Genomic DNA, 12,177 nt, shown 5'->3' with positions numbered 1-12,177 from the left:
AGGTCGAGCCTAGAGGCAGCACCCATGAGCTGCTCTGCGAGGCATTTTGTAATCTGTATGTAGAGATGAAACACACCCATGACAGCCCACCGGTTTTAATAGGTTGCTTCGTCTGCCTTTACTAATTTCACAATGTTGGTAGGTGTATAGTACACATTTGTCCCGCTTTGTGGGTGTTCTGTTACGATCCTTTTGATATGGCCCATATGTTCTCTTGACCTGCACTATTTTTCCTTACTGCCTTCACCGCTGGCTGGCACACAGCTTCTTGTTCTACTGGCTTCCCTTCTATAAGCTCACACACTGCAGCAGGCAAGAAGCTCGCCTTGTAGCGATCGGAGAGCTATATATATGTGTTTTTTTTTCCTTTAAAAAAGGCACAAGCCTCAGTAAGTGCTTTAGGTCACCCTGCTCCTCCATTGCCTCTCGGGCTGTGCGGGCGCAACCATTGGAGGAGGGGGCGGGGTGGAGACATGGACCCTGTTTTCTCCTTGTTCTCGGAGATCCCAAGCAGCTAAAAGCTCCGTCCTCCATTCTGCTAATCCCTTCTAGAGGCGTCAGAAGCAGAACTGCTGGCTGAGTCCCTCTTGGTTACTCAGCGAGTCGGTTTCATTTTTGCAACATTTCTTCCATCAGCCTCTTAATTCGTAAATGCATGCAGACAAGGGGGAATTTAAGATTCTTCCTCTTTCCCTTACTAAGGAGGAGGGGGGAGGCGTAGAGCAGGGCGCTCGGTGAGCTTATTTTTCGCTGACACAGCATTAAAAACAAGAAGAATCTTATCTTCCCCCTTGTCTTCATGCATTTACAAATTAACAGGCTGACAGAAGAAATAAATCAAACAGACTCCCTGAGTAACTGCTTGTAAAGCCTCTGGAAACTTTTAAGGCAGCTCTAATCACTGTGCCTCCTGCAGAGCCCAGAACTTGTACAGTAATTATCTGCGGAGTGCAGGAAGCATGAGTAATCCACAAAACACTATCAGGGAAGCCGTAAACAAAAAGAAACATTCTTAGTTGAGTGCCAGGACAAAAAGTAACAATACTATTCCACCTCACTTGCAGTCTTTAATCCCCTCAGCTGCACTGCACACTGTCTGAACTTCTTTTAAAGGTTCCTTTCTGAATTGACCGGTTTACCTCCCTTTTCTCTACCAATTGTATCCTAAATGTGACGTAAACGTAATGTAATTTCTCTACAAATTACATCCTAAATGTGAAGTAAATGTAAACGTGATGTCCTAGAACTTCAGTTTAAAATGTTGTTTTTACTTATAAGGTCGAAAAAGGCAAGAGCTATTGGCTATGCCAATGCTTGCTCCAGATTGGGAGTGCAAAGCCACAAGCCCCGAACCACAACAGGGGAGAGAGGAACTAGAGTGTCATAACCTACACTAGAGGGGTCACACCGAGACAACAGATGATTCACCAAAGGCTTGAGGTGCAGGCAAGCTCAGGGAACCACAGCCGGGGTCGCAGCCAATAACCCCTGGACCCGCAACCAAGCCCGAGCTGGAGCAGACGGCAGACTCAGCAGGTCCAGCAGAAGCTGTAGGGAAGAGATACGAGCAGGAGGGAAAAACATCGCTCCCAACAAGGTGTCAAAAATGTCCCCTGATAAACTGCAGCCTCTGAACAGGGAGCAGATGAGATTTTGCCAGATTCAGCTTGAACCACAGACCCTGGAACATAGCCATGGTCGCATCCACTGTGAGAAGTTGGCCTTGTATATGCTGACCACTAATTAAAGTGGGCACCATGTACCAGTCCAAACAACCCTTATTGATGATTAGGTTAAAGACAACCTCTATTGAAAGCTATCCTAGTGGTAGCTATGTAGAGCAGTCTTCAGGTTAAGCCTTGAAGGAATGTAAAGCAGCTTGTTTCACCACATCAGAACCTCCTGAATGACCAAATGAAAGGAGAACCACACAAGAGATATATAAAATATACGTATTTATTACTAAACATTCTCTACTAACCTCTTTATGAGATTAGAGAACAAGGCACACAATATGAAATCACTAGAAAAACAATAAATAGCACAATACACAGCGGGCTCCAGGGAGAGACCGGACCATATACTAAGAAAGTGGTACAACACCCACGACTTGACTAGACACAGTACCTAGAGCACGTAGAATCGCTGGGACTCCAAGGAACCACCCAAAGTAGTGACACAGGGGACCCATGGAGGACGGGTGCAGTGTGTGAACACAGGCACGAGCTCCGTACAATCCTATGAGAAAGTCGCGGTTGGAATTTTAAAGATAAGGGACACTTCAGAGAGGACTTTAAGCAAACCCAGTTAAACATGGTAGGTTTCAAGGCCAGCACCCTTGAGAGTACTGAGATACCTGTGTTACCTATCCCAGAGGAGCTGGGTGCACAGGGGTCAAGTGATGTTGGGAACCTTCGTCGTTTTCAATAGCGTGATGCGGAAAAGTGCTGCTGCCGGGAAGATGAAGTGTCCGGTGGAATCCAAGCCTGGATCCAAGGTGAGAAGAACCTTAAAGCAGAGGGGACAGAGTCCGGGTCACTTCACAGTGACCAGGGGCATGATAGACAAATGCCCACGGATGTCGGGTGTTTCAGGTGAGACGAGGTGAAGCTTGACTCTGCAGCCACAGAAGACGACGACCAATGTCAGAAGGTGAGCTGTCCCACGAAGGATGTCAAGTGCAGGGGGGTCAGTGTCCGGGTTGAACACTATCAAGCCTTGGCAACTGCAACCCACGCGGGCAGAGGCAAGATGCTTCGGTGAGGACCAGCAAGGTCCTGGGGACTCTCCAAGCTATGGAGAGTCAGGGCACGTCTGGAGCAACGAGGAAAGCCCACGGAAAGTTAAAGTTACCTTCACAGGGACCCACAGGCCAACGGACCAGGGATCGCAAAGGGACCTCGAACTGAATCACGAAATACCAGCCCACGGAACACTCGTGGAGTGCAGGCCGGAGATCTCCGGTGGGATTACTGCTTGGGGTCAGAAATACAAGTAGCCCAAAGTATAGCCTCAGGGATCGCCAAAAAGCTTATGCTGCTGCAAAAGTGCACAGGGGTTCGGGTTGCATTGTCCCCACGAGGGATACTGGGCTCAGAATTGCCGAGAGCGCAGATCGACCTCAGAGACCTCGGGAACCCACCTCCTGTGTTGAAGAAATCTTCGGAGTCCTCAGGAGCTCGGGAGATGCAAACTGGTCAGATGCGTTTAGGTGCCTGCCTTGCAGGGGAGTAACTCCTTTACTCCAAGGGCGATTCTTCAGTTATCCAGCGTCGTGCAGATCATCAAATTATTTGGTTTCTGTAGCAGAGTTTAGTCCAGGTAAAATCTAATCAGGGGTTCCTACTTTTTCCCCAAGGAAGAGGTGGGACAAACTCTGGGGACCCACCTATGGGAGGGTCAGGACTGAGGGGTGGCTACACCCATGTCCTTTGTCCAGTTTCGCGCCAGAGCAGGAGCAAATGGCTCCTGCAACCGGTTTGAGCTGGACTATGCACAGGGACACCAAATGTGCCCCCAGTGCAGACTTCAAAGCACTCTCAGAGTGCACCCACCCAGCCCCAATACACTAAAGCCTTTCTGGGAGGTGGTCACACCTCCTTGTGACAGGAAACCTATTGTCAAGCCTTCCCCTGCTCGAGCTTGGCTCAGCAGCAGGAGGGCAGACATATCTGTGGTTGGCAGCATCCATTTTATGATGCCCAGGTCTAGAACGGTGGTACCGGGTAGCCCGGCAAGTCACATAATTCCCTCTAGGAGGGTGTAATCATAACTCCCCCACAAGTTACTGGTGGGGAGGTATGATTCCAAGGTGTTTGACACCAAACACGACATGTTTCTATGCAGCCTTTTCAAAATTAGCATTTACTGCGAGGTTATAATGCACTTACATAAATATCGTTGACTGCATCACAAACAACCCCGGAAAATAGGTTCTGAAGGCTGCAGAGGGGCTCTGCTTATCCATGGGGACCCTCTCACTTAAAAACCAGCACCCTGCCTTCAGGATTGATAAGGCCTGCCATAGGGGTGACTGATAGATTTCTATGTACAATGATTTAGAATAGATATATTGAACCTATATCTAAGTAAGGGGTGCATGCACCACCTTACACAGGCTGCAGTAGCAGACCTGTGGTGCCCTTTTTCAATGGTCTCTCAGGGGTGGCACAATACATGCTGCAGCCCCTGGAGTACCTAGGCCCTGGGTACATAGTTTACCATATACTAGGGATGTATAAGGGTACCCCAGCATCCAATCTGGAGTGTACCTAAAGTACATGCAATCAATTTAGAGGAGAAAGCAGACAAACTGGGGTCCTGATTAGCAGGTTCCCAGTCAGACTAGTCGAAAACCAGCAAAACACCAGGAAAAAAGTGGGGGTAACCATACAGTCAGATTCCACCTTCCTACATCTACTGCCAGAAGAGCCTTAGGAAGGGAGGAAGCAGAGAACAATCAATCAATATAGGGAAACACAGAGAAACCCTGAAGCTGCAAAATTCCCACAGCAGGAGCGAATACCTTGGTAAAAGTCCGGGGAGCAGTAGAGAGGCCGAAAGGCAACACCTGAAACTGGTAATGGACCCAGTTCACTGCAAACCTCAGGAACTGCTGGCTTCCAGGATGGACAGGGACGTGAAAATAGGCCTCTTCCAAGTCCAGAGAAGCCAGAAAATCACCCTCTTGGATGAGGGGAATGATGGACTGCAAGGTGGTCATTTGAAAGTGATCCAGCTGCACCAATTTGTTCAGGGCCTTGAGATTCAGAATTGGGCAGTACGAACCATTGGGTTTTGGGACAAAGAAGAGCATGGAATAGAAACCCAGGCCTCGTTCCGCCTTTGGAACCAGAACAGCGCCCATCTCCAGCAACATGCTCACTCCTGAGAACATAGCAGACCTCTTCACGAGGTCTCTTGACAATGAGGGTAACCCAATAACAGGTCTGAGGGAGGAGGGCCCCGGAACGGAATCTGGTACCCGTGACCGATAGGACCCACTGGTCAGAAATGAGAGTTGCCCAACGATCCAGGAACAAACGAACCGGAGACCCTACCACGGCATAGTCACTTTTGCCCAGCATCAGCAAGAGCGCTTGAATTCTTGGAGGTCCGTTGTGAACCAGGTGGAAGTGTCGTCTGACGGAGTTCTGGAGGGGGCAAGAGAGTTGGCGATCCATTGGTGATGGTCGGTTGCTGCTTTGTTGGCATCTGTCGTGGTGGGGGGGTGCAGCGGAGGCGAGGTGTTTTAAGGTGATTTTGCTCCAGTGTGGTGTGAGCTTGTGTGCGGTGGTTTTTGAGAAGGAGAATTGAACGCAGTGGTGGTCTGGCCAGAGCGGTTCCGTGGTGTGACTGAAGCGAATGTTTCCCCAGCGAAGATGGGGGTTGAGAGTGTGTCCTGCCGTGTGGGTGGGGGTGGAGACAAGTTGCTTCAGTTCAATGTTGGCGAGATTCTCTAGGAGTGCGGTGGTGTTGGGGTCGCGGAGGTTGTCTAGGTGGAAGTTCAGGTCTCCGATCAGTATGTAGTCAGTTGAGGCGAGGGTGTGGGGAGCAATGTAGTCTGCGATGGCGTTAGTGAACGGGGAGCAGGGTCCGCGCTGTCTGTAGGCGAGTGTTCCACGGAGTGTCGTTCTGGGGTTGGGCTGGATATGGAAGTGGATGTGTTCCATGGGGGGGCAAGGCGCCGTTCGAGTTGGAGGATGTCATTCGAAGGGGGCTCTTGTGAACTATGGCAAGGCCTCCTCCGGGCAATTTTTCCTCAGAATCTTGTATCCGTCGGGGATGGCAGTTACGATGTCGGGTGCGGAGCTGGAGTTGGTCCAGGTCTCTGTGAGGAAGACAACATCAGGTGAGTGAGTATTGAGGAGGTCCCAAACTTCTACTGAGTGTCTGTGCAGGGAGTGCACATTGAGGAGGATGCAGCTCAGGGGTTTGTGTACTCTGGCGTCCGGTGAGATGGGGGTGGTTGTCGGGGTCCAGAGGTGGGTGGTGGTGCTGCGGCAGTGTTGGCAGGAGAACAGGTCTTAAGATTTGCTCGGAGTCGAGAGCTGGCAGTTGCTGTTGACCCAGGGTTGAGTGTGTGGAAGGTGCTGGGGTCGTAGCGGCGAGGGGTCGCGGCCAGGGTCCCTGGTGTTGGTTGCGGTTAGGCCGCACAGTGGCCGCCATTAAGTAGAAGTCGGGGAGGGTGAGCCGCTGGGCGGCGGGAGAGGGAACACACAGGGGATGCAGGGCTGAGGGGCAGCAGCAGCGCAACAGGCAGATAACAGAGAGGACTGCCAGAAGAGCAGGCTCTTCCACTCGAACACCTTATCTGGGACACCAGAAGGCTCTGGGAGCAGTGCCTGAATGGTGGAGCTGCGCAAGGTGGGGGGGGGGAGCAGTTATCCTGACCATGGGGTCAGAGGTCTTGCTCCATGGCATCAATACCTATTGGCTACTGAACCTGTCTCCCCATAGGCTACTCCAGACCTATGTTCCCTTCCAGGCTGCTGTACAGATACACTGACCCATACCAATCTACCCTTTGCTTTAACCCCCCCCCCCCTATATTCTGTAAAACCTGCTCCCCTCCTCACATACCCCCTAAATTCTGTGCATTTAGTCTAACCCGTTCTCAAATGATTCAATAAAATCCATAGCCCTCCCCCACCCCCATCTCACTCATCGTTAACCATAGTGTTGTTCTTTGTCTTTTCCCACAAAACATTGCCTCCAAACATATCCTTGCCCACACAAAATTAATCTTGGTCAGAATAGGCTTCAAGGTCAATTAACGGCCCATGCGCTGTCACAGTCAAGCCCCCGCCTAACAGCCTTTAATTTCCTCTACAATGATATCGATCCTCTGTATCATCTATCTGACAGGCACCATTTCATGCCTCCTCTTGTTTGATGAAAATGCAGTGGATCAGTTAGTCCACTGGGCCATCAGACCCCGCAGTCTAAGGCCAGAACTACAGAACCACAGAAGTATGAGCTTCATTAAACTGCGCCGTACCAGCGCAATGGTACTCCAGCAGTACACATTTCCTCCAAGCAGTGCCCTGACAGGGCTACTAGGCTGCAGCAGTGGAAACCAACAACGCCCTGTGAAAGGGTGCTGTGGTGTATGCTACATTACAGCAAAGCAATGTAAACTCGCTTCAAAAAAACAATAGCAGGGAGCTGCAGAACCAATAACAGCATAAACTGGTCCTGCAGTACCTTCGTCAGATATATATTCACAAACACACACACCTTTGTAGGGGATGTTAACAGTTTGATCTGCATTGTGCATGTGTTCGCCCCCTCTTCCTGCAGAAGTTTGTTTTAGAGACATAACTTGTCATACTACAAAACACGAGAGCACACTGCCCTTCATCAGTAAATACCAGTCAACCTAAACAATCACCGTTTGCCTCCGCAGCAACAACTTCCTTCACCACTATCTTTTTAAACTGCAACTGCCTGGGTGTTTTGCCAGTCACAATTCACACGCTTCCCAGGTCAACGCGTGTGTAGGTAATGCATTCCAGTTTGAATTTGCTTTTCATTTTGGGGATTCATAGTCCCAATTAATACAATATAAAAGACGTGACTTCGTATCCCAGCATGAAAAGATAAACCCTGAACCGGAAGATCTACTCGTAGATGCGGGCCACGAAAACTTGACAGCTCAGTGACAGATTTCGATCAATGCCTTGCAGGGCTATTGTCAGGCGCTCCAGTTTCCTCCAACGTCCTCGGAGCCAAGCACTGCGGAGTACTCCATCACTGCCCTGAGCGTGCTTTAGCCACCCACAAATGCCAGGTTTCTCCAGTAGGATTCTTTCAGTAAAAGCTTTCCCTAGCCATATATCATGTGCTAGACTCCCAGCTGTGTGAGCCTTCCCCAGCATCGCTCTGTTAATTATATGAGCAATCAAGCAGCGAGAGGTACTGCTTAGTCTTTATAACGTAGCTCTCAAATGTATTTCTCACCTAGAGCCCAAGCTTCGTCTCTGCTGTCTCCAGGGTGAACTCAGTGCCTGATATCGGTTCAATCCCAACAGCCTGGCCACAGGCGCCGCCATTTTACTATCCCGGCATGCACCTCGACAGCCTTAAAGGGGAAAGCAAGCCCTGGCTCTTAAAGGGGCAGTCCACGCAGACTGAGACATATTAATGTATGAAACTGGTTCTACTACCACCTGCGTCCTGTGATAACTTCCTTTCATCCGGAATTTATGACAATTGTATACTTTATTTATTCATACCTGGGGCTTTTGGAAGATTCCCTGCGATGTCTTCTTATAGCAGCTCTTTGCCCGTCACTTCTCCTCCACCCTTCTCGCATACATTGCAGCCCTTTGTATTTGTTGGCAGTTTTGGAGCTTACACATACATGCCAGCATTTCAGAAGAGCAAAGTGGGAGATTTAAAAATAAAAAAAAATCGGGTTTCTGTCATGCATGGACTTTGGAAGTGTGCTGCTGCAGGATCGGACATTTGAAAGCAAATTCACGTGTTTTTTGTAATCACCTTTCAGAAGCATGGAGAGCAATGCAGGCAGAGAAAGAGGGGGATGCAAGAGTTGTGCACTAGCCTGGCAGGTTGCGGTCATTGCATACACCCCCCTCCCCCGTCAGCCCGGGCTGAAACAGCTTCCGGGCACACACACAGCCGCCCCCCCTAGTACTTCACAGGTGTTTAAAAGACCATTCTGTTGTTAATGGGGCTTTGTTGGTTTTTCACCCCTTCTAGAGCCCCTGCATCGCCATTCTGACTATTGCTGGAAGAATTAGCACGTTACACAATACCAAACCCTGTCAGCTGAAACCCAGAGGAATCGGTTTTTTGCTTGCAGGAATCGGGAGGCGGGAGACTAGACTTGAAATCGGTAGTCTCCCGCACACTGCTGCACGCCACACACTGCTGCACGCCGCACACTGCTGCACGCCGCACACTGCTGCACGCTGCACACTGCTGCACGCCGCTGCACGCCACACACTGCTGCACGCCTCACACTGCTGCACGCCGCACACTGCTGCACGCCGCACACTGCTGCACACCGCACACTGCTGCACACCGCACACTGCTGCACGCCGCACACTGCTGCACGCCACACACTGCTGCATGCCACTGCACGCCACACACTGCTGCACGCCACACACTGCTGCACGCCACACACTGCTGCATGCCGCTGCACGCCGCACACTGCTGCACGCCACACACTGCTGTGCACACCACACACTGCTGCACGCCACACACTGCTGAACGCCGCACAATGCTACATGAAACACTGCTGCATGCCACACACTGCTGCACTCCACACACTGCTGCACGCCGCACCCTGCTGCACGCCGCACACTACCGCACGCCGCACAATGCTGCGCACACTGCTGCAATACACACTGCTGCACGCCGCACACTGCTGCACGCCGCACACTGCTACACGAAACACTGATGCACGCCTCACACTGCTGCACGCCTCACACTGCTGCACGCCACACACTGCTGCACGCCACACACTGCTGAACGCCACACACTGCTGCATGCCGCTGCACGCCGCACACTGCTGCACACCGCACACTGCTGCACGCCACACACTGCTGAACGCCGCACACTGCTGAACGCCGCACAATGCTACATGAAACACTGCTGCATGCCACACACTGCTGCACGCCACACACTGCTGCACGCCACACACTGCTGCACGCCACACTGCTGCACGCCACACACTGCTGCACACCGCTGCACGCCACACTGCTGCACACTGCTGCATGCCGCACACTGCTACACGAAACACTGCTGCACGCCACACACTGCTGCACGCCACACACTGCTGCATGCCGCACACTGCTGCACGCCACTGCACGCCACACACTGCTGCATGCCTCACACTGCTACACGAAACACTGCTGCATGCCACACACTGCTGCACGCCGCACACTGCTGCACGCCGCACACTGCTGCACGCCACACACTGCTGCATGCCGCTGCACGCCGCTGCACGCCACACACTGCTGCACGCCACACACTGCTGCACGCCACACACTGCTGCACGCCGCACACTGCTGCACGCCGCACAATGCTGCACGCCACACAATGCTGCACGCCACACAATGCTGCACACCGCACACTGCTGCACACCACACACTGCTGCACACTGCTGCATTACTCACTGCTGCATGCTGCACGACACTGCTGCACGCAGCACACTGCTGCACGCCGCACACTGCTGCATGCTGCACTCCGCTGCAAGCCGCTGCACGCCACACACTGCTGCACGCCACACGCTGCTGCACGCCACACGCTCCTGCATGCCTCACACTGCTGCACGCCACACACTGCTGCACTCCACACACTGCTTTTATGCGAGTTTATGCTACTGACATTGTAAATGACAATGCCTTTTATTTGTTTTAAAACCAAAACATAAATAAAAGGCATTGTAATTTTACAATGCCAATAGCTCAAACTCTTATAAATGCGAGACCTATTGCATTGCAAATGCTTGTTAGAGAGCTGGCATGTTTTGGCCATATCAGCGTTTGAGTAGCTTTTATATTCGCGTTGTGGTGCTTCGTTGTCCTGAATTTAGAATTTGCTAACAGGTCAGCTGAATTAATAATGGGCGTAGAATGACTGCAAGTTCGTTATGCAAAGAAAAATACTAGTTAGATCAGATACTTAAACACGGAATTGGATAAAGGTAGAGCTCGGTCTTGCTTCTGGAGAAGCCAGATCTGTTAAGAGGTCAAAGTAAAATTTCTGAAAAGAATTAATAATTGGCAAGAATCCTCTGAAGTGATCCATGTGTTGGGGTAGCTTTAAGAGTAGAATGTACTTTGGAAGTTCCATGTGGAATGTGGGGCTTGACAGGAATCAGTTATGCTGTCGCACTGTGAGGTGCAGTTGTAGGTGACTAATCTGGTTACAATAAATCCTAATATATACAAAAACTTGTTGTGGGTGGATTCCCTTCACTGGCGACGAGTGGTTTTAAGACTGAACCGTGTCTACTGCCAAGACGGTGTGTGACTAAATATACCAGAATCTACGCAGTGGATTTAAAAGCAGTGAACCATGAGTTAATTGAAAGAGAATGGGGAACTCTGACTTTATTGGCTTCTGTTAATGCTGGGTCAGCAACTTCGACTGAGCTGCTAGTACAACGTATTAAGGAAACAGTGCAAAAAGGCAAGACGCGATGGAGCGTAATCAACTGCCATTACCGGTGTGGCCTATTTGAATGTAAAATATACACCCCTTGCGCTTTGAATCTAGCCTTACTAGCCGCTTGCACGATAAACCATACTAAAGCAAGACTTTTCTCAGCCGGGTGCCTCTGACTGCTGTTCAACTGCAAATACAGCATAATATCTGATTGAGCCTTGATCAGCATTTGCTGAATTATTCCAGCTGGGAGCCTTAAATGTAAACAAAGAGTGCCCGAAGAACATGGCCAATTATCTCTGATGGACCCCTAAAGCTATCAGTATGTGCGCCTCCACACAAACTGACCAGCATTTTAGGAAAAGCAATTATTGTAGTTGTGCGCTTACAGGTGAGTGAAGCAATTAACTCAGCTGGAAGTCTTTACATGAGGCGAGTGTGCAATTTACACAGCAGGAAGAAATTTCATTCATTTAATTCTATGTCAGTCGATGGAGGCTTCGTATTATGCTACTCTTTGTTTACTGAAGCAAACACAGCATCCAATAAACTTTAAGCTGCATAACCCGGAAGGACAGCCCCCGTCCTGTATGCACCAATCACATTTTCCCAACTTGATATAAAATGTCTCGAATTCCATAGTCCGTCCTCTTTCTTTGCTGCTGCTGCAGCGAGTTAAGTACATGCAACATTACCTTTCATTTGTGTTAATTGCATATTGTTATTGTTGGTGATTTATGGCATTATTATTTGCATGATTAGTTGAATGTACTTCACACCGCGCGCAGCAGTATTTTAGTTGATTACTGGTATCGGTGGCTATCAGTGGAGCGGGATTGGGACAGACGCGCTTTGCGCAATTGCGGAGGCAGTCCCCTTTCTACTGCCACGATCTACGCGCATGCGCCAGCAACCGGATCGGGTTTTATCTACCGATCGGCTACTCACGTATGTGCTGCTTGACTGCCAAGATCCTTATTCCCTGTGAACGCCCAACAGGGCGAATAAATGCATAAGGCTGTGCCTCAGGGGAGTATT

General features: G+C 50.3%; 1 protein-coding gene across 1 annotated transcript in view; it reads right to left on the bottom strand.

Annotated features, from left to right (window-relative positions):
- The window catches only part of LOC146811823 (polymerase delta-interacting protein 2-like), a 128,988-nt gene extending 120,889 nt beyond the window's left edge, over window positions 1–8,099 (bottom strand). The window contains exon 1 of the mRNA XM_085618816.1: window positions 7,963–8,099. Coding sequence (XP_085474942.1) covers window positions 7,963–8,054 — 92 coding nt within the window. The 5' untranslated portion in view covers window positions 8,055–8,099. The remainder of the gene's footprint in view (window positions 1–7,962) is intronic.
- Between the last annotated feature and the right edge of the window lie 4,078 nt (window positions 8,100–12,177).

This window comes from Triturus cristatus, chromosome 7 (genome assembly GCF_964204655.1).
Source record: "Triturus cristatus chromosome 7, aTriCri1.1, whole genome shotgun sequence".
Classification (NCBI taxonomy): domain Eukaryota; kingdom Metazoa; phylum Chordata; class Amphibia; order Caudata; family Salamandridae; genus Triturus; species Triturus cristatus.
Note: the sequence above shows the minus strand (reverse complement) of the source record. Positions and strands in the feature narration are given on the sequence as shown.